This window comes from Prosopis cineraria, unplaced genomic scaffold, assembly GCF_029017545.1.
Source record: "Prosopis cineraria cultivar Desert tree isolate PC_DT_omini unplaced genomic scaffold, ASM2901754v1 PC1479, whole genome shotgun sequence".
NCBI classification, from domain to species: domain Eukaryota; kingdom Viridiplantae; phylum Streptophyta; class Magnoliopsida; order Fabales; family Fabaceae; genus Prosopis; species Prosopis cineraria.
The window spans coordinates 1-22,497 of NW_026556804.1; the positions used below are offsets into that span (position 1 = coordinate 1).

Consider the following 22,497-nt stretch of genomic DNA (forward strand, 5'->3'; position numbering starts at 1 on the left):
GCTTTTCTCCATTAAACCACCCAGCTTGAATTCTATGTGAAATATCTCCACTGATTTCGCCATCATTTTGAATAATGGCTCCCATATCTAAACTTTTTCACTTGAGGTATAATTTGATCTCCCATTTCACTTCCAAATTATTGTCGAATGTCCTTTACCAAATTTACAATATAAATATTCTATCTTACTTCTACTCAGATGAAAACCTTTCGACTCCAATGTCCTCCTTCATAACTCAAGTTTGCAATTAACCTCTTCTCTTGTCTCTGCTATAAGAACTATATCATCCGCGAAGAGAATACATTTCGGGATTTCCTCTTGATATGTTCCGTCAAAACATTTAAAATCAAGTTGAACAAATAAGGACTCAAAGATGATCCCTGATGTAGTCCAATCTTTATAGGAAAATCCTTTGTTTGACCACTAGGCGTTCTTATATTAGTTTTTACCCCCTCATACATATCTTGTATGGCTTTAATATAAGCAATCCGTACTCCCTTTTTTTCCAACGCTTTCCAAAGCACTTCTTTGGTATACGGTCATAAGCTTTTTCCAAATCAATAAAAACCATGTGTAAATCTTTATCTTTACAACGATACTTTTCCATTAATCCCCTTAGTAGATAAATCGCCTTTGTAGTTGATCTACCTGGCATAAAACCAAATTGATTCTCAAAAATACTTGTCTCCAATCTCACCTGTGCTCAATTACTTTCTCCCACAATTTCATTTGTGTGACTCATGAGTTTAATCCCTCTATAGTTAGTACAATTCTGAATGTCTCCTTTATTTTTATAAATAGGAATTAATGTACTTCTCCTCCACTCATCAGGCATTTTCTTGGACCGTAAAATCACATTAAATAACTTAGTTAACCATCTCACCCCTTCTTCACCTAAACATTTTCACGCTTCGATAGATATACAATCAGGTTCGTTGGCTCTACCATTTGCCATTTTCTTAAGAGTTTCCTTTACCTTCTTATCACGTATTATTTGATAGAATGACAAATTTTGTTCTCCTTCACCAGTTACTAAATCCTCCAAGTTACTAGATGAATCCTCTCCATCATTGAAAAGTTTAGAAAAGTAAGTCTCCCATCTATTTTTAATTTCATCATCTGTAACTAAAATTCTTCCCTCTTCATCCTTAATACACCTTACCTGTTCTAGATCTCTTGATTTTCTTTCCCTACTCTTGGCAATCTTATAAATATTTTACTCTCCTTCCTTCGTCTCAAGGTTCTTATAAAATTTTTCAAAAGCTTTAGAACGAGCTTCACCCACAGCTCTCTTAGTTTCTTTCTTAGCCATACGATACCTCTCCCAATTTTCCTCATTGTTACACAAATGTATGGCTTTAAAAACAGTTCTTCTTATACTTGATTTTGTCCTGTACACTATTATTCCACCACCAAGACTCCTTGTCTCTCGGACCAGAACCTTTCGATTCTCCCAAAACTACTTTTGCAACCTCCCATATCTTTTTAGCCATATCCTCCCATATGATGTTAGCACTTCCCTGAGATTCCCAAATTCCTTTATCCAAAAGATTTCGCTAAAAATATCTTGCTTCTCACCTTTTAATTGCCACCACCTAATCCTTGGTGTTACTACTTGTCGACATTCTTGGATTTTACTCATAATACCACACATCAAGGACTAGGACCCTATGTTGTGTCGTTACAGCATCTCCGGGGATCACGTTATAATTTTTACAAAGTCTTCTATCTGTGTTCCTAACCAAAAGAAAATCAATCTGTGACCTTGAGGCTCCACTTTTGTAAGTGATGAGATGCTCATCTCTTTTCTTGAAATAAGTGTTGGCAATCTTAAAATATTTGAAAACAATATAAAACTCCCAAAATCCTGGCAAACAATCAAAGCACAAACAAAGCAACTTAGAAAACATACTTTGGAAATTTTAACACAGATTATCAAAAATGCCCAAACCATTCGATTTCAGTTTCTATTTCAAAGAGAAATATTGATCGGAAGTTCTAAAAAAAACAATCAACTCCTTGCGGAATTCTTTTATAAGAGCCATTATTCAGATATCACAAAAGCAAGCAGCTATACTTCATTCACAAAGTGAAGTCATAAGTCGTACTTATAGCACGTCAACTTGCATGCTGTCTATTATATCAAGTTATCAGCATGTCTTTCTTGTTTGTTTAGAGACAAGATGGAAGGCATTAGCACAGTCCATTGCAAAGAGATAATAAATGATCTCAACAATATAACACCGAGAAGTGATGCAGTCATGCATTTTGCAGCATGAACCAGGAAACTCTGAGGCATAAATAAAATCAAATGACCCCGAATCCCGTAGAAAACATAGAAAAAACACGTGTACTTGTACATTAGTATCTTTTCCTCTCATCAGAAACACCAATCAACTGCTCCAAAGTCCAAACAACAATCAAAAGCACATAAAGTCGCAAGCCTTACTACAATCCACAAGCAATTATAATAAGAGAATTAGATCTGAGGCCCATATCAGATCAAAATCGACCATAAAACATCATAGCACAAATATATCATAGAGACCCAGCAAATAAATCCAAAACTAGGATCAATCGAGCAGTAAAGTGGGGTAAATGATAGATCTGGAACATAGGAGTGCGGATAGGATATTCAGGACGAATATCGGACCTGTAGCGCCAGTGACCAGAACACGAACTGGTTCTTTCGCCATTGTGTTTTGATGGGAGAGAGAAAATGGATGCGGAAGAAGGATGGTTAATTTGCAGATTCTATTTCTCGTGAAGTGTTACTGTTAAGACAAATACGGACATCAGCAGAATAGTGGACTGCAAGCAGACCTTGGCACTTATTGGGGAAGAGGGTTTTTCACTTTTTTTCCCTTCATTTTTTTTTTACTTTTTCCGTCTTCACCATTCATTAATTTTATAATTTAAAAAAATTATTTAATAAAATAATTTAAATGATAGGAATGGACAAAGTGAAGGAAAAAAGATGGAGAGACCCTCTTACACTTATTCAGGTCTGATGATATGCCACGTCATTCCTAGTTTTGAACGACGGGCATTTTAGTAAATACCACATAGTTCCCAAAGGGTAATCCCATTGAGATTTGATTTCAAACCTGTGGACGATTTTCTTTCTCGGGCTGGATTTCCGATTGACTACGATTGCCGTTATCCAACCAAACGGGCCCAAAGCTTTTCTTTCTTTCTTTCTTTCATTAGAGATGCATTTACTTTAAAATGTTCACCATTTTATGAAATTCTTACAAAATTTAAAAATATTACATAATTTGAATTATTGTTCAAGGTAATACATTTTTTTAATCAAAATATTCTTAAATATTTTTTCACTAGTTTAATGGAGTATGTCTTGAATATTGTTAAAGATTATTGTCAAGTTTTATGTAAATATTAGAAGATGATCTAGTTATTATTTTATTCAATCTTGTCTATTTTAATGAAATTGATATTCTTGTTTCTTTTTTATCAATATAAATTATTTGTAGAGCACATAAGCGATGTGCAGGGGCACCTTCTTTTTATCGAGATCTGCTATCTTGAATAGAGCAACGCACAATGTTATTGCTAAAATACACACGCCAGCAAGCATATGCTTTTGATCAAATATCATAGAGTATTTATTCATTTTAAAAAATAAAACGATTATGATTAATCAAGAAATAAAACGAATATGATATTTTTTAAGTTTTTTTTCCCCATAAACTTCAACATCGCAGGTCTTTGACCCAGATAATTAGAAAATACCCCCTTTCAAGAATTTAAGTTTTATTGTTTTAACACCAAGAATTTAAGTCTCAATCTATGCTGAAATGCTAAAATTTATAAAGTCAATATCTATTCTAACTCAATAAAAGTCTTATCACTCATCGGGCACAACAACACTCATTTACTGATATCATCAGTTATATTAAAGACTTTGTTGTGAAAGATTGAGTGACAACTTTCGATTATATTTTTAAAAAGTTGACAGACATGCTGAACAGTTTGCCCAACAGCTATCTTGGGATAACTAAAACGCTATGATTCTTGTTAATCCCCCACATAATTGTAGAAACTTTATAATTTTAAACATGATTTTTATCACTTCTGCACTGTTATGCCATAGCCTTCTATATTAAAAAAATAAAAAGAAGAAGAAGAAGAAATGGGCCCATGATAAATATTTTGAATTATTGGGCATGATGGCAGGCCACTGCTTCCCGTTTCGTTTCTATTTTCATTATCCTCTAAAAAAAAATCATATAAAAGTTGCAGATGGAAAATTTAATTATTAATAAATCCCATCGGCTTCAAAATACCACATAATGATATGCAATTGCCATGTGTGAAAGGGACCTATCAGCAACTACATTTCTTATCAAGGATGCTTCAATTATCTTCCCATAATTCTTCTAGGGAAATAAGTGAAATTTTTTAAGGGACAAATGGTTTGTCTTCTTGAGAGGGAGGAAATGAAATATTTTAGGAAGCAAGTGAAGACAAAGATTGAGACATTAAAAACAGTAGCATTTAAAAACAGGGTAAACATAATTTTAGATTCATACATTTTATTCATGTTTTATTACAAATCCCTGCACTTTTTTTCAGTGTTCCTACACTATTGTTTTTTAATATTTTAAGTTCTTAAATGAACAAAGCATAAAAACTTTAGATAAACCTAAAATATCCAAAAATAAAAATATAAGACTTGAAACACTGAAAAAAAATTTAAAAGAACCTATAACAAAATGCAAACAAAGTATAGGAATCCAAAGTTGTTTTTCCTTAAAAAAATATATATAATCTTGTACGATCACCAGTGCAGCGCCCATTGGAATAACAAGTTAAAAAAAAAAAAAAAACCCGAGAAGATGGTTGTGTCCATTATCACAAGTACAGATCATGAACTCTGGCACTGCATGCTGCAAGTAAAGTGATTACCTTAGAAAGCAGCATAGCATCTCCACTAGCACTTTATCAGTTATTTTGTATTTAAAAAAGTTGTATTATTCAATATATAAACTACTTTTATGGATAGCACGAAGGGACCAGCAATGACGCCAAACAAGAAGAAAGCAGAGTCTAAGAGAGGCATGAGTAAGCTAATTCCTTTTCCTCCGACAGCTCTTGTGCTGTCAAATCCATTTTCTTCCTCGAGAACTCATCAATGGGAAGGCCTGGCAGGATATGAGAGAAACCAATGTTAGATACATCCAATAACATCAGTATAAGTGCAAAGAAAGTGATAACAAAATGGCTTAAATTGTAATACTTAAGTCATCCATGATTTTGAAACTGTCATATCCAAAGTCCTGCCAGTTGTCTCCGGGTTAAGGTTTGACAAAAAATAGGGCATACTTGTTTGATTCTATCTCAAACTAATGCCTGATGAAAGGAATTCCACCACTTATTGTGCCAAATGGACTGGTCTTTTGCTTCTCTCCTAATATTTCACTGAACCACTACATAAATTACGATAAAACAGCAATTCTCAATCTATCATTGCAACAGATTAGATCTTCTACGGTGAACAGGTGATTAGTGAGTTAACGTCCAATTCCAAGTTGCATTGCTAGTAAGAATAGTAAATCAGGTTAGTGAAAAACTAACAGTGACAAGGAATTAAAGCTTGCAATTATGAAATCATGGTCAAATCAATTTAAGATCCGCAATATTAAAGACAAAAATTTGTTCGAGAAATGATAGAAAGTTTCAGCTCCATTCTCTCCCCGTAGAGTAACCAAACTCTTACCTTGAACTATCTTCCACTCCCCATCGCGGCAAGTGACAGGGAATGAATAAATTAGCCCAGCTGGTACGTTGTAGGAGCCGTCAGAGTATACTCCCATTGATACCCAGGTGCCCTGAATTTAGATTAGAAGAATGAAGTTAGCAGATTTTTTTTTCCCCTTTTTTCTTGGGAGGTTGCTTTAAAAACAAAACCGAACCAACCTCTGGAGTTCCAAGTACCCAATTACGAATATGGTCACAGGCAGCACTTGCAGCAGATAGTGCACTTGAAAGCTTTCTAGCTTTAATAATTGCAGCACCTCGTTGTTGAACAGTCGTTATGAATTCCCCATTCAACCTTCGAAATAGAAACTTGCGTCAATCCTTCAAGACTTCAACAAATTCAAAAATGTATCGAGTAAAGGCGGAGAGGGAATGGAGGTGCAAATGTTAAGCTTATAAGTATTCATCTAACCGCATACCATGCATCATCAGCAACAAGCTCACGGACAGGCTTTTCCCCGGCTGGGGTTTTAACTGTTGCATGGTTGACGTCAGGATATTGAGTTGAAGAATGATTACCCCAGATTATAACATTTTTCACATCAGAAACTTGAACATTCAGTCTTTCAGAAATCTGACCCAATGCCCTGTTGATCCAATCTAGTCAAACAAGTAATGTTTTTCTCAGGAATAGATGGTGCAAATTCCTTCAAGATCAATGCATTGGTGTTTGCAGGGTTAGCAACAACCAAAACCTACACAAGATGAAAGCCAAAAATAAAGATTATCAATATAATATTTTTAAAAGAAATGAAATTCAATCAATACAAGCACAGAGATAAATTAATCAAGATGAATCTCATGGACTTGGCTACATAGGATTAGATTCTCTTCCTCTAAATGCCAACTAATCCAAAAGGGAAAACCTGACGAAAAATAAGACGTATTTTACAAAATCCTAAGGCCACAGCCAAGTTCTTTATAGCAAACTTTTTTGTTTCTCCGTAGACTAATTACCTTGCAGTTTGCAGCTGCATGCTTTTCAAGTGCAGAAGCCTGGGACTTATAGATAGACACATTTTTTGACATCACGTCTTTTCTCTCCATACCTTCTTTTCTGGGAAACCCACCAACCATTACAGCAACATTGACTCCAGTGCATGCCTCAACTACGTCAGTTGTAGCTACAACACCTGGAACAAGTAATCTCATGAGACCTCAGAATCTACTCTAATGTATCAACAACAAAAAGCTTTATCCTATTAACTGAGGTCAACTAAATGGATCACCATTGGACCACAGAATCTGGTGTATCACTTCAACAAAATTCCAAGATGATTGCCTGCTAAATTCATAAACTTTTCACAGGGAAGAAAAGCCTAACCTTTAAGAAGTGGGAATGCAGCATCCACTAACTCCATTTTAACCCCATTCAGTGACTCTGCCGCTGGTGGAATGTCAAGCATGTGGAGAATCACAGGCTGGTCAGGACCCAGCATGACTCCCCTAGCAATCATAGGGACAAGAGCATATCCAATTTGTCCTGTAATGGTCAAAGCATCATGTCAGCCTAGCACAAAAGTATAGCGCATCGGAACCACTATTGGATTGAACGGCGTTATTGGCATTTCTTTCTCGGTGCTATGAGTTACATAACTTACATATAGGAATTTTATCACAAATTCTAAGAGAGAAACTATTGAGTCATAACTGTAAAAACTGCCAAACTTCATTCAGAGTGAAGTCTCACTGAGTGAGCAATAAGAATTCAACTGCCAAAGTCCAAACTGAGCATGGCAGTCCAACATGTTTCTTATTCATTCCAAAAAATAAATTAAAAAATAAACCTGCTGGTGCAGCCCGTGAAAAAGAGTTGCCAGAGGATCTCGACACTGTACTCCCTATAAGTGATGCGAATGCGACCATGTGCGGTATAAACCAAGACACAGGCTACTATGAAACAGAAAATACAACAAAATGTCCACACGAAAGAAATCTAAAAAAAAAATAAGAACTTGTACATTCGTATTCTTCCCCGTGATCAAGAATACCAATCACCTGGTCTAAAAAATCCACAGGCGCACGTCATCAGAGGCTCAGATCTAAACCATATCAGATCGAGATCGAATATGCAATAGAAACAGCATTTTAACACAAACCCATCATATGGAATCGGCAGATAAACCTAAAACTAGGAACGATCGTGCAGAAAACCAACAGTAAATGATGATCTGAAGCACAGGAGCACTGATGCGATAATCTGGATGGATATCGTACCTGCAGCACCGGTGACGAGAACACAAACTGGTTCTTTGGCCATTGATTTTGGCTGGGAGAAATGGAGCAGATCAACGAGAAAGAAGAGTGACTTCCTCTGCTTCTCGTGAAGGGTAATAAGAGAGTGAATAATGAATCAGCGAGAAATGGAGGATCTTGGAATCTATTCTGGTCGATGCCATGGGAAGAGAACCAATTGTCCGATTTGTAGGGGCAATTTGTGCAAATTCTAGCCTTCCACGTCGTTTCGAAATCGAGTAAACTATTTTTTTTTAACAAAGAAAAACTATATTTTAAAAAACAAATTAATAACAACATCAACTTTTTTCCGCATACAACTATTTGGATTTAAAAAAAGTATATTTTAAATGTATTTTTTTAGAATTATCCAAATATATCACAAATGTTTTTTTTTTAAAATCCCTTTTTTTGGTCAACTGCACCAAATGATTTGAAGGCTTTTTCAGTGGAAAATTGATTTGGTTAGTTTGGACTTAGCCTCGCCAAACAAACATGATTTTGGTGGATTGTTAGAGTAAAAATGGCTTTGCATTAGTTTTAGTCCACATTGAGCAGGCCAAGATTTTTGAAGTGTAACGAAACTTGTAAATTCTTCACAACCTATTTTTTATAGTTTAACAAAAAGACATAATCTTTTACTTCATAATAAATTAATATTTAAATTTTTATTATGACATGTGTTCATACCAAATAGTATCACAAACAGAATTGACTCTCATGAAAGAACACATACACAAGAAAAATAGTTTGATGCAATTAATATTTGTTTGCATGTATTTTCTTAAAATTTATATACTTAAATGGAAAACAATTTGGATGAACATTCCCCCACCCACCCCCCAAACATAGGGATATATATAGAGATATATCCTAAACACAAGGTAGCAGCATTACACTCGCGTAACTGAACTGATTAAGCTTTGTGGTTGTAGCAAAAAAGTTCGGCCAACAAGACCTATGATGAAAAGGAAAAAGAATTACAAAGATGTAAAAAGGATGATTAGTAGGTTAGAAAAATGACTTAGAGAGTCCAAATAATACTCTTAAGTCTTAATGTCATGTTGTTTATGAAATAAAATCATGTGCCGAGTTTCTCAAACTTATTATCAATTCCATTTGAAACTATCAATAATTTATGTAAAAAGAAAAAGAAAAAAGAAATTGTCAATAATTTTTTTTGGCAAAAATATCAATTAATTGAAACTTTGATAATGTGCAATGGCAATGTTTTCTTGAGGGGCGGGGGAATCCCCTTCCCTAGAGAAGGCTAAAACTTGCACTGCGCTCTTGGTGTGTAATGTCTTCTATTTTCTTACATGTTGATGAGAATTGTTGACGGAATTAAAAGCATAAAAAACCTTCCCCAATCCATTTAGAATTATCTGTCATCATGATCAAAATGTTATGGATATGATTTTCAAAAGCTTCCAAAAGGCATGTTTGGAAATATACATTTAATGCTTGTTTGAATGTATATCCAAAATGCCCTTATTTTGTTATATTATATTCCCTCCATCCAGAAATAAATCTCATTTTTAAATAAAATATTATTTATTTTTAAACTAATCCTATATTTTCATATTTATCTCTATTTAATAAAGTGTTTCATTCTAAAATAAATATAAAATAATTTATTTAAAAGGGACACTTTAAAAAAATGATAATAATTATACTTTAAAAAATAAAAATATAAATGCTTTATATTTTTTAACATCTAACTCCTTAAAAAATACCTTGCATTTTTTAATAAAGAGAGTATTGTTAATTTGTTTTATTTTAGCTAGCATATTTTATTTTACTGTCCAATTTGAATGCAATTCTTCGTCCATATTAAGTTTACTGCTAACCAAATGGAGTGTAATTTTGGGTTAGCATGTGAGCCTATACTTTTTGCCCCCAATTCCTATTGGCATAATCAAATTCATTCTTCGTTGGATCAATTTTGGTTTAGACGCGCACCAAACAGTGCCACTAGGAGAACACAAGTAAGACACCTACTACTACTTCATTGCATACACAATTTATTTATCAGATTAAAACAACGGAAACCACAGCGCAATTCTCCCTACTGTATGCCAACAAAGAATGACAACAAATGGAAGAAGCCCAAAAATGAAAAAGAAAGAAAGATCTCACAAAAACCTAGTAATTTTCCTGCACAATCTTCACACATCTTTCCAAAAGCCTTGCATTTGTACGGTTACTTTTTCTTTCAGAGACTGAACCCAAATTGAAGAAAACCAAAACTAAAACCAAACCTCCTGCGCATCAATATGTCGAATTATTGAAGGTAGAAGTTTTTCAGTATCTACTATCAAATTCTCAGGTAAACACTAAAAAAGTTATACCTAAATTTTGTCCAATAATTAATCAGTTCAGGTACTGCGAGCTAGCCTCTCTTGGAATTCAAGCAAAGACCTCTCCTTCTGAAGCTTCATGTCCTCGTGAAACTTCTTGATGAACTCCTCTGCCTTCTCATCCACCTGCAAATTCGGTGACTTAGCCACCACGACCTTCCATGCATCCTCCAAAGTATCTAACCCATTGCTGCTCTTTCCTTTTCCACCCAAATCCTTATTTCCCATTTCTGCTTTGCCTTTGCTTCTCATTTCCCCTTTAGCCACATACCCAGAAGCAGAGAAAGAAGAAGACGGAGATGAAGGCTCTGCAAAAAGGTCATCTATACGTATGGCGCTGAAGTTCTTGCTTTGAACATGGTGTTGAGAAGAGGAGGAGTTATAATAAGAATAAGGTGTAGTGGGAAGAGAACGATGACGACGACGAGCTTTGGCAGAGATGAAGTGACGCAGAGAATGGAAGGTGGAAACGAGGCGTTGAATTGTGGTTCTGATGGCTCTTGGAATGTTGAGCTCATTGACTTTGGATTGGACTCTGTTGGAGAAGCTCCTCCATGCCCTCTTTGCTGGTTGAAGCTTTTTTATTGGTCTTAGGCGAGACATCAACGTTTTAGGAAGATATGAAAGAGACGATTATGATGATTCTGTGAATGAAATAAGTTTTCTGAGGAGAAAAGAGAGATGGAAAGGGAAGAAGATGAAGAGAATGTTGAAGATGTTCCTTATGAAGCAAGTTTTGATGATGCCCCACTAGTTTTATAATTCCTTTCTTCCTACCACGATCTTTGTTTTTCACCATAAAAACATACCATACTATCCAAAATTTCCCAAGATAATCTGTAAAAGAAGTCATTTCCCCCCTAAATTACACATTTAATGTGATATGATAATGATATTCAATGTCACATGGCATCTGTGTCGTATATGGAGAAATACTTGTCTTGTAGAATATTTTGCTAGCGCCCTGTTATGTTGCAAAGCTACACTGACTTTTTATACCATGTTGGCACATTACATTTCCACAAAATCACAGAAATGCCACTATTAGATTTGCATGGCAGCAAAATTTGAATCATAGAGCCAGTCATAGAGAGGAATGGCAAAACTTGCAATTCATTAAATCTAAAAGGTCGAAGTTTCCAAGTCAAAGCCAATCACTTTCGGCAAAATAGACAGCATAAAAAGCAACCTTGGGTGCTAAGGTTAGTGAGAATATAAGGGAAAGCTCAAAGCTCAGTCCTACAACGCCCACCAATATTGGCTTTTCCATGTGCATTGCCTGCACGCAACTTTTGGTTGGGTTCGTGTGGGCTCTAGTTCTATTTATTTTCTCCTGTAAAGGCAATTTTAATACATTTACATAATTGTGAACAATTGTGAAATAAAAATTGCTTTTTTGCTGTCCTGTCTCGATCTAATTATAGTATAATGGGCACACCATGCTTTCAATGTTCAAAGTCTGGCGATGAGATTTTGAATGTTAGTTGTCAGACTTGAAGGTTGAGAATAGACCAACGCTAGCCGGCCCTTAAATACTCAGACCAATTTTCCAGTCACAGGAACAATAAGATCAGGCTTTGTTTGGCAGTCACTGTATTCCAATAAGGGAATTAGTCACCAACATGCGATCGCTTTGAAAGTGACAACCAAACATGTGTAGTTTGGAATCTGGATAGTTCCTTTAACCCCCTGAGGTGATTATGTGTCTGTAATTAATAACATAAAGTTATCAGTTTCCTTTTCTGTTGGAAGATCTCGTACCTCAGTGGTAGAAAAGATAGCCTTTCAACTAAAGCACCTGTGATTCTCTCCAGAAGTTGATCCATGTGCAGTTTTCCAGGAAAACCCTGTCTTGCTATCCACTTTACTTTTTCATCAAAACTGAAAATGAAAATACAACAAATTTCCTGCCTTATTGAAATTATTATTTTATCATTGGTTTGTTATCTTGCTGTGATGTTCTGACTTTAGATCCACCAAAAAAAAGTTCAAACTATATCAACCTTTTTTGTCTTGATTTTCTGTTCTCCTACACCCGGCTAATTCTTTGGGAGAATTTTGAACTAAGGCATAGACAATACAATTATTGACCTTAGTTCAATTATTAATAGATAATATAATAATTATTTTTTTTCTATAGGCTTGAACGTAATTCTTCCTAATTCTTTTGGAGAATTACACTTAGGTCCAGTTGGAATTGGGGGTACAATAAAAAAAATTAAATTTTAAAGTTTTTTAATTTCAATCACAGATCAAATGACGTCATTTAAATTAGAGTAGATATAACTTTATCTTTACACTTGCAACCTTAAAGATCTTTTTTGTTTGGATCTAAGAAATTAAATCTCCATGACCAGCTCTCTCTATCAGTATTCACATGAATTCAAACAACATGCTTGTGCTTCAAACTTTTAACGTTTGTTTGTTTGTCACCTAAAGAAGTCATGATTTCCTTCTTTTCTCGCATGGCATCTCACCACTTTTCCATTAGTGTTTTTGAAAAACCCTAGCCTCTATCTTATATAGAAGTTATTTATCAAATTTTTGAAGATATATTTGAATTTAATAAGGATTAATTTTGAAGATTTAATTTCTTCATTAACCCTTATCAATTTCAAAATCAAATTAAATAGGTTAGTTTAAATTTAGATCTATCCAATAGATTAATTTAAACTATTTTATTTAATCCATTTAAGAGCCAACCAAAATCAATTTAATTTATTTTCATGAATTAAATTTAAGATATCATATCTTATAAGATTTTTTTCAACTTGACTTTATCTCATAAATTCAAATTTCAAAAATTATATGATATCTTTCTATGTCATATAAGTTATTAAATGTATCCTATCTTATAGAAATAAATTTAATGCTAACACAATATAATATAATATAATATACAAATATATGCATTGTATTATATAATATTGAATTTGAATTTTATATTATATACACATATAAATATTTATCACATAAATATATATATATATATATATATATATAAACACACACAAATATAAAATCTATTCATCCTAAATTAAAATGTTGTATTCCTTCCTTATCTATATATCAACTAGGACGCCTTATCTATAAAATGTTGTATTCGTTGAATCTGGATATTATAGCTCTAATTAGGTCATTATTGTGTGCAACCCTGTAGGCCTATATAAAGTTAGTTGGAGGCCAATAGTGTCATTAGTCCACAAGTAGCAAGCAAAACATTGCAATTATCTAAATCACATAGGGTTCAGTGATTTGATATAACCTGTAATACAACCATATTACATCCCTTTTATCATATGATATTTTGATCAAGTATGAGGCATGAAAATATCATCCTCTTTTATGTGACTATTACTTTCTTAATTTCTAAGTAGACTGACTATAGAAATGAAAACTTTTTTTTCATTGTAGCATAGCCATGCATTTCTCAATCTCACTCATCAAGGGGTTTAGTGGCATCTCTCTACTAATGTGAGGGACAATTTTTACCTTGACTATTCACATTCCTCTACATGAAATCCACAAAATTCAATCATAGCCTTTATAATCACCCAATTCAAAGTTACTTTTGACTAAGTCAAAGCTTAACAATCATCATGGAGAAGTTTATGATGATCTTTGATCAAATGGCTTGGTAATACGTTTATATATGAGATAAGTTTATGACTTGATTCATGCAGTTTTTTCATGGCGAATCGGTCCAACATTTTATACTCTTATAAGTACCCATGATTTTGGTTCGTATCACCATACATCAATTAAAATTATACTAGTCTTCATTTTTATTCCCATAAAGGTGATCGATCAGGATAGTCATTACAATTTATCCTATGATATAATTACGAAAGTGAACATACAACTAGTATGATAATAAAGGACAAATTCATTATAAATTACAATGAATGAATGTCCTAGGGCACAATTTCTAATAAGTCCTACAGAAGAGAATTAATTATTATAAAATCTATTGACAATAGTCTTAGTTCAGTTGTTAATGGATCTTATAGTAATTAATTATTTTCTATGAGATTTTAATATAATTCTCCCTAAGTCTTTTCTTGTTATGGTGATGAATAGGAACCATCTTCTACGCCGAAGTATAAACTGTCACTTTCACTTGTAAATTTATAATCAGAAAATACTTTAATACATTAAAAAAATAAAGCAATCCTAACCAACCATTTAAATATATTAATTATTAAATATAATCATCAATAAGCCCACAATAAACCGGTCGTTCTATCACATTTTATGATATCACATGTGAGTTGTGACATGTGAGACCACTTATTTATCAAAAAATTGCTTACTATATTGACAAGATTTAGTCTTTAAATTTTAATTTCAATTTACTTGTTATACCAAAAGCATATCATGCACAAACAAATACCATTGTTTGAGCTTTGAACCAATGAGCGCGCAGCTCAGGCAACCGTGCTAATTTAACTAGTCTCGGCTCAAGCCTTGTGTATACAGTCATATTAAATATTTGTTAGGAGAGTTTTTTTTTTTTTTAAAATCTGTTATCCTTTCTGGCTCGACCTGCATTTAGCGGGTGTCTGATGTGGCTACCGGATTGTAAGAATTGTAGCCATCGTGGTGGCGTGCTTTGAAATTAGCTTCTTTCTAACGGATGTGTCAAGCAAGCCATGCACCAATTATTGGACAACACGATGGCCATATCCGACTTCATCCCGTCCTGTACTCCACTTGTTGCTCTAGCATGCATGTGAAGAAATTAATAATTCTTGAAAAAATTATACTTCCATCTCCCAAAAAAGAATTTATTATCAAGAAATCTATCGAAATTTACAAAATATTCTCAATTCTCAAATATTGTACATTTACAATTTGACAAAAAGTATTTACAAATTGATCAATGGACAATTACAACTTAGTATTACAAGTTTTTTTTTTCAAAGTGTAAATACTCATTAGCTTGTTATAAATATCGTTTGTCAAGTTATAAATAGTTAGAATTTAAAACTTAAAAGTATTTTATAAATTTTATAAGACTTGTCAATAATAAATTTTCTTTTGTGAGACTTAATTATAATTTTGCCATAATTTTTTTGTTTGGCCATTTTCTTCGTTTCAATGAAAATCTATTGGCGGGCTAATACTTGATTAAATATCAGTGTTGGCAAGTCCTCATGACATGTGCTTAAGTCACTCACATTTCTTCGGCACAGAAATTTTCGGCAGAAAAGTTTCAGCTTGGTTGTTCCTTTTTTTTTTTTTTTTGCTACAGAGCTTTGTTGTCTTTGAAGGAAGCTTTGGCAAATAAATTACTAGCACAACGTATGATTGGCGTATCAATAACTAAATATAATAGTATAAAATCTTCACAGCCAACTATGGTTACTGAGATGGAGTCCAAATTCGGGGCAAACGAGGAACGTACGTTCACAGGCTTTGCATTTGATGCCACATGTATCTAGAAGAGAGCCACATCAGATTTATCAATAGCCATGTCAGAAGACAACAACCAAGTCATCAAGACTAGCTTTCATTTATAATGGTCTGGCAGGGACAAAATTGCCGAATTTGAAAAGTATGAAAGCAAAATTGCACTAATAAAAAAATTAAAGAAATCAAAATAAAATATAACTAAAAGAACCAAAAGCACATGTAAGCTTAACATGCAAGCAAGGAAACAAACAAATGAATTATAAAAAAGGGAATACTTCTACAGGCAAAGACATTGAGGAAGGTACATCACCGATCTTGAGATGCAACTAAGCAGGAAGTACTCACTGAGGCCTTTTCAAAAGTAATAAGATCTTTTGACCCATAAAGCAGCCACCACTTCTGGCATAATTTTGGAGGGTGTAATGAACTCGTCATCTGGCGACGCCTTAAGCTCTTTAAACTGACGTTTACTCGTCCTCAACTTCTCGCGTCTCATACCACCATGAAACTGGGCCAAGACCATCATGATCCAATGAACCCTATAAAATAGACAACTTGATAAGGCATGCTTCCCATAATGAAAGACGTGATGAGTCACACTTCCAAGTTTCAATAACATGCATTGCCGGAGAGGGTCCTACCATGGGCGGCACTATATTGAAGCCAAGAGGGGCAAATGCAACCCTTGAGCTTGGAGAAAAGTACAAGAAAAGTTCATGTATTTCAATATTTCGCACCCCTTAATCCAAATATTTTGCACCTTTGACCAAACTTTAAAGATTTTAAGTTCAAAAAACTTTTAATTATTAATTTGAACAATGTTGCACCCAATAGCTCAGGATCCTAGTATCGCCACTGGATTCTACCCTATGGCTTTTATTGCTAGTAGAATTGAAGTCTTCTGCTAATACACAGTTTTCTGCATCAAGGTGCTAGTATATAAAATAGTAATTATAAATTTTTCTTTCCCCAAGGTTGTCTCAAACTCATTTGGTTTGCGAAATGAAAAGGCATGAAGAAAGGGAATAAAATTAAAAAGAAAAAGTAACCTTTTAAATATAAAATGTCATATGTGTTCTTAAATAAAAATTATTAGAACAAGAAATAGTTCTTATTAAGTAATAAAGAGATATAATATATATTTCACATCTAAATTGTCATGCAATGGAAAGGTATTCCTTTTCCTAAGTGCTAACCAAAGAGGGGGAAATATTTAAATATGCCAACAACTCAATGTATACAAAGATAACAAAATGTCTAAGCAAAGCCACTATATATCTTTCTCATCCCCCTTTTCTCCATCAATCAATCATTATCATTACTTACTATAAAGGTTAAAATAAATACAGTAACCACCATAGGGGCAAATAGCTTTGATTCTTTTGGCTGCTCTTCTGGAATTGAAGGGTAACTCACATTTTGAAAGCATTTGATCTGTGATATTGCAACTCGCAATTAGCATATTCTTACATTCCAAGCAGTTAGTTGAAATAATGCTAAAGTAGAAGGAAGTGAACCTCATCAGTATCATCAATAGGACATGATTGATCATTAAAATCCCAAAACCACGTGCCTTTATTGCTGTAGTTTGAATAGAAGCAGATAAGTATGGCGTTCAAAATTCAGATAAAAACGCCTATTAATCTCAACAAAGCAGAAGACTATTTGAAGGCACCGTATCACAGAAGGTTTAAAGGTCATCTCAAATTTTAGATGAACTGTGCAAGCAACATCACCTATTTTTTGCTTCGCCGTCAAAATGGGATGGATTGGGCATGTGATGCACTGGCACATAAATGTCACCAAAGAATCCAAGTGATACTGTCAAACAGAGGTTAACATTACAACTACGAAGGAATTATTAATAAATATCCCTACCACTGAACAACAAGAAATGATAACATGATGCAAACATGTGAAAAAAGGAGCTACATGATGTGAGAAACATTATGCAAAAAAGGAAATAAAGAAGCACAAATAGACATTAGATTTGATCAGATTCACAGTTTAACACGAAGGTTTATTTTAATTACTGCCTTTGACACTCTTCTGGAATTTCAACCACACAAAAACTCACTCTTTTTAAATTCAGAGTCTTTTCTCACTCTGACAAATAAAGAAAAAAGAAAGAAATAGCACAGATATCGGGCAAGAAGTTCAGGACAAAAACCTCATAATGCTAGAGTGGAGATTATGTAAAAGTCACTAACCACCAGAAACATGCAACATTTAGAAAGGGATTACTGAGGGAGTAAAAGAATGAAAACAAATACTCCCTCCATTCTAAATTATAAGAAAATTTTAAATAAAATTTCACATACCAATAAAACTCATTAAATATACTTTACAATATTACTTTTTCAAAACAAAAAATAAACTTTTAAGAATTCACTTTATTTAATACTTCATTGATGAAAGAATATTGAAGAGAAAAAATATATGAAAAGGGTAATATTGAAGAAATATCATTAATGAAACTTTATTTTTATTAAAGTGTCTTATATTTTGAGACGTTGACTCTTCTCTCAAAGTGTTTTATAACTTGGGACGGAAGAAGTATCATACTTTGCACCCGCTAGACAGGTTAGCAAAAACATCATCTGTATGTTGTACTTTGGTACTAACAGGAGTCAGCAAGTTAGAAGTGAAAAAGGCTCTGCAAAAAAATAAATGAGAGCAGCACATATCTAGAGAAAAAAATTAAGAAATTAGACAGCAACTAAACGATGCAATTTAGGTGAAAATTGCAATCAAGAAGTAGAGGAAAATCATGGGCATACAGCGTAAACCATCAGCATCAGAACTTTAGCAATTCAGCAGTAATGATGTCCCCTATAAATGGACGGAACATGATTAAAGTAAACACAACAAAGTCAACACATCATTAAAAAAAACTAATTTTTTATCAACTAATTGCATATAAAAGTATTATTTATGTGTCTACCAATCACAATTTTGATTGTCTTTTGAACATCAGTTTTCTTTCTTTCCTCGTAATGCTTATGTAAGGCCAAAATAATCAGTACAGGCTATCGTTTATCAAATATTCAATCCCACAGCAAAATGCACCACCAAGACCTAAACCTATATCAAATGATGAAAAGCCTCAAGGCCAAATGTAGAGTTCTCAAGTTAAGAACATATACCGTATAGGTCGCAGCACCATCGTCAGGGAAGATAAACCCGCCCTCAATGGATCTAATGTCATAGACATAAATGCACAGCCTAAAATTTGCAATAACCTTTATCATCACAGAAAACCATATCAGCATCAGCACTGAAAATTTAATAAATTAAACTGCACAAAAGAAGTTCATAAGTGAAAATCAAAATGACAGCCCATCAAATCTTATCCAAGAAAAGTTTCTCAAGCTCCTTATGTATAGACTCCTGAATTGGAAGGCTAAGAAGATGAGGAGGTATGCGCAATGTGTGCTCAATTCTACTGAGGTAGAACATGAATCTGACACCAGGCTGAACCCAATGGAGAGGAAGTCAATGTTAACAATCAGGTACACTAGAGCGGTGGCAGTCAGATACAACTAAGCCTACTAGTGACAGCAAAAGCTCGAGAAGGGCATGGTCAATTGGTGTCAGACAAACATTAGGATAATCAAGTTGGATGATGAAACTCACACAAAGTAATACAAGCTAGAGTCACATAACGGATTAGATCAGGAGAAGAAAAATGAAACTAACTAGCGATTATCCAGATAGAATCAATGGCACTGGCAGCATGACATTCCTAAAAAATTAATGATAAATTGTTGTCAATTTCCAAACATACATTTGAAGGCAGATGGTTAGTGCAGAGACCTGAGGCTAAGGGCCGGGGGCTAAATATTAAGAAAATAATTAATAATTTCAAAAATAAAAGTAGTTCGATGCTAAAGCCGTCAAACAAAAGTTCTAATGTACTAATCTCTTGACAACTTAGTGGTTCATATCTCCTAACTTCAACTGATTATTAACTTGCATGGAAGTGCTAAATAATCTATTTCCACTGACTGTTATGAGCATAAATCCAGATAGAAAGCCCCATCCCAAAAGACTAGATGAGTCCCTTAAATTTATAAACCCTACTTTCTTGGGAGGCAGGCTTCCTCATGTGGAACTCATAACATAGTCCCGCGGAATAAATGCATCAAATTCAATCAGCATTTTGAAAATTTCAGTATACCATCTGGGGACTGTTGTCAAGGTCATATTGATCACCAAGTTTTCCAGGCCACAGCTTCTCTTATCAATCCATATCAAATTGCTTCATTAGGACAGGGGCAAATGAATTTTATCACATTTGAAACAATTCTTAAATGACAAAAGATACAAAGCAAGAAAAAAAAGAGGAGAAATATTTGCCAACTACACTCGCAAGTCTCGAATGTAAAATTCAAGAAACGGACAGATATCCAGTTTCAAGGAAACCAATGAAAGATCAAGAAGAAAAGACTTGAACTGGAAATACATTCTCACCTCTCCAGTAAGAAGATTGGCAATAGCCATTCAGCCGTGAATTGGAAAAACGATACCTTTAGCTTTCGGAAAAAGACTGATTGCCGTTACCGCCGTTTTGCTGTGGGATTTCGACTTCAGGGAAGGGAGGGTAATCATGTGCAGGGAATCTAGCTGGCAGAAATCGGACCACGATAGTCAGATTGTTTCTAATGCGTTCCCCTCCACTGCCTCTCCACTGAAGCAACACGGCACCGTTTGCCGCGAAATTTGAGGAGCGGGAAAAAAATGATTGGATTGTTAAAAAGGGCAAAGTGTACTCTCAACTCTCGGGACAATTTTTAAGAGACTGAATTTTTAAAAATAGGATGGAGGTTGAAAATTAGCTATCAAATATTTTTAAAAAATACTAAGTAACTTATATTATAAATGATATGAGATAAATTCTTAACTTTTAAAAATAAAATATCTAACATTTACTGTTAATTTCACTTGATAAATGTTAGCTTTCCAAGTGAGCCTACAAAATTTTGATTAAAAAATAACACATGACACCCCACCTCAACAAATAATTATTTTTTAGGGTGAAGATGCAAATTTAATTATGAATTATTTTTTAAGGATCATTAAGTAACTTTTATCGTAAGATGATACAAAAAAATTATCAACTATTAAAATTGAATTGTATAGTACCTTCTTATTAATTTTCATCAAACGTCATTTATTTTCATACTTATGAAATTCACAACATATCAATCTTTTTAATTTTTTTACCTTCATTCTTGGTCTCAGCTTGAGAAAAGAGAAGCTCAAAGAATTCTTATTTGAAGACATGCACGAGGATGACACCAGTGAAGTAGAAGAGCAAAAGGAAGTAGAAAAAAGTTTCGTTTGAATCTTTGTGGCAATTCAAGCGAAATAGCAATTTGTGTTGTGATGTTATTACATGTGGAAGAAGCTTGCTTCAAACTTAATTTAGCCACTAATTATTTATGCACCTATAGTAGCATCATAAATTCAGTCATGCGTTTTTTTATATAAAATGAAGCAATTGAATCAAGTTTCTTCCACACGTAATAATATTATAATTCAAACTGCTACTTCACTTGAATTGCATATATTTAAATGAAACTTTATATCCTCCCTCTTCTTCTTCTACTTCGTTGGCGCTATCCTCGTAAATATAATTAAATAATAACTTTTTAAACCTCTGCTTCTTAATATAAGATTAAGAATGAATGTAAGAGCATTAGAGGGCTTAACATGTTGTAGGTTTTTAAGAAAATAAATTATATTTGGCCAAAATTAATGGGAAGATGTTACATTGTTTGTTTTTTTATAGTTGATAATTTTTTTTATACCACCCGATAGTAAAAGCTACCTAATGCTTCTCGAAAAAATAATTTATGATTAAATTTACACCTTTATCTTATGTTGAGGTAGAGTGCCATATATCAATTTTCAATCAAAGGTAGGCTCATATAGGGAGCTAACGCCTGTCAAGTGAAATTAAAGGTAGGTGCTAAATACTCCGTTTTTTAAAGTTAGTAATTTATTTTATACTATCTCATAATATAAACTACTCAGTGTTTCTAAAAAAATAGTTGATAACTAAATTTGCACCTTTATCATAAAATATAACATATTTGTAAAAAATATTTTTAATAAGTAAATAATTTATATTTATTTCTAAATGAAATATCTTATTAAATAAAAATAAATATAAAATATAATTTTAGTTTGAATAAAGTTAGCTAATTAGTTAATTGGGGTAAAATTTAATTAAAATTATCTTATATTTTTTAATGAAAATATTTTTTTTGTTTGAGTAATTTTGTTATGATTTGTGAAGAAAAAAGTAAACAATTTTTTTTATCTACTCCCGTTTATCCTTTTTTTTTTTTTACCAGCCCATGTATCCTTATATGATAAATAGACATTTTTAGAACAAGATATATTATTCTTAATATATGATATTTGATGAGGCGTGAATTATATTTTTTTAATATTATTTCTATTTAAATTTAGCGACTACGATTTTATGAGAGGCAATGCAGTGAAAATTTAAAAAAAAATTCAAACGTGAATAAAACAAAAATTTATTATTTTTACTCTTTCCGTTCAAAAATATAAAGTATTCTTAATCAAATCTCACTCTCCAATAAAGTAGTTACTTACTTTTCAACTAACCCTATCTTTTTACATTCATCCTTATTAAACACTCTATAATAAATATAAAGTTACTATCAATAGG

The 22,497-nt window shown here is 33.3% G+C and overlaps 2 protein-coding genes and 1 pseudogene across 8 annotated transcripts; all 3 read right to left on the reverse strand.

Moving 5' to 3' along the window:
- Positions 1-4,748: 4,748 nt before the first annotated feature.
- On the reverse strand, positions 4,749-8,186 carry LOC129300204 (malate dehydrogenase, cytoplasmic-like; annotated as a pseudogene).
- A 1,846-nt stretch (positions 8,187-10,032) lies between these two features.
- On the reverse strand, positions 10,033-11,287 carry LOC129300208 (uncharacterized). The gene is made up of 2 exons (XM_054938753.1): positions 10,368-11,287; positions 10,033-10,280 (listed from the first exon to the last, which is right to left on the reverse strand). Exon 1 carries the CDS (start codon positions 10,977-10,979, stop codon positions 10,395-10,397), a length of 585 nt encoding a protein of 194 aa, XP_054794728.1. The 5' UTR covers positions 10,980-11,287; the 3' UTR covers positions 10,033-10,280; positions 10,368-10,394.
- Positions 11,288-15,581: 4,294 nt separating this feature from the next.
- Positions 15,582-20,488, reverse strand: LOC129300205 (uncharacterized). Of its 7 annotated transcripts, XM_054938747.1 has the most exons (7): positions 20,265-20,488; positions 18,938-19,033; positions 17,528-17,612; positions 17,309-17,372; positions 17,208-17,225; positions 16,137-16,330; positions 15,582-15,816 (listed from the first exon to the last, which is right to left on the reverse strand). In XM_054938747.1, the coding sequence occupies exons 1-6, from the start codon at positions 20,292-20,294 to the stop codon at positions 16,147-16,149; spliced, it is 477 nt and encodes a 158-aa protein (XP_054794722.1). In that variant the 5' UTR covers positions 20,295-20,488; the 3' UTR covers positions 15,582-15,816; positions 16,137-16,146. The 7 variants fall into 7 exon arrangements, 5 of the variants coding, with proteins under 5 accessions (XP_054794722.1, XP_054794725.1, XP_054794721.1 ...); XR_008590728.1 differs by lacking the exon at positions 15,582-15,816 and having other exon boundaries at positions 15,832-16,330; positions 17,148-17,225; positions 20,265-20,479; XR_008590727.1 differs by lacking the exon at positions 15,582-15,816 and having other exon boundaries at positions 15,832-16,330; positions 17,118-17,225; positions 20,265-20,479.
- Positions 20,489-22,497: the final 2,009 nt, after the last annotated feature.

What these genes read in the sequence shown, in the direction of transcription:
- LOC129300208 (XM_054938753.1), bottom strand. Translation starts at nt 10,979, where the DNA reads ATGTCTCGCCTAAGACCAATAAAAAAGCTTCAACCAGCAAAGAGGGCA.
- LOC129300205 (XM_054938747.1), bottom strand. Translation starts at nt 20,294, where the DNA reads ATGGCTATTGCCAATCTTCTTACTGGAGAG. An exon ending in ATGGTGCTGCGACCTATACG is followed by an intron (nt 17,613 to 18,937) that starts GTATATGTTCTT and finishes TCTGTTTGACAG; the next exon opens with TATCACTTGGATTCTTTGGT. An exon ending in GACGGCGAAGCAAAAAATAG is followed by an intron (nt 17,373 to 17,527) that starts GTGATGTTGCTT and finishes TTCAAACTACAG; the next exon opens with CAATAAAGGCACGTGGTTTT.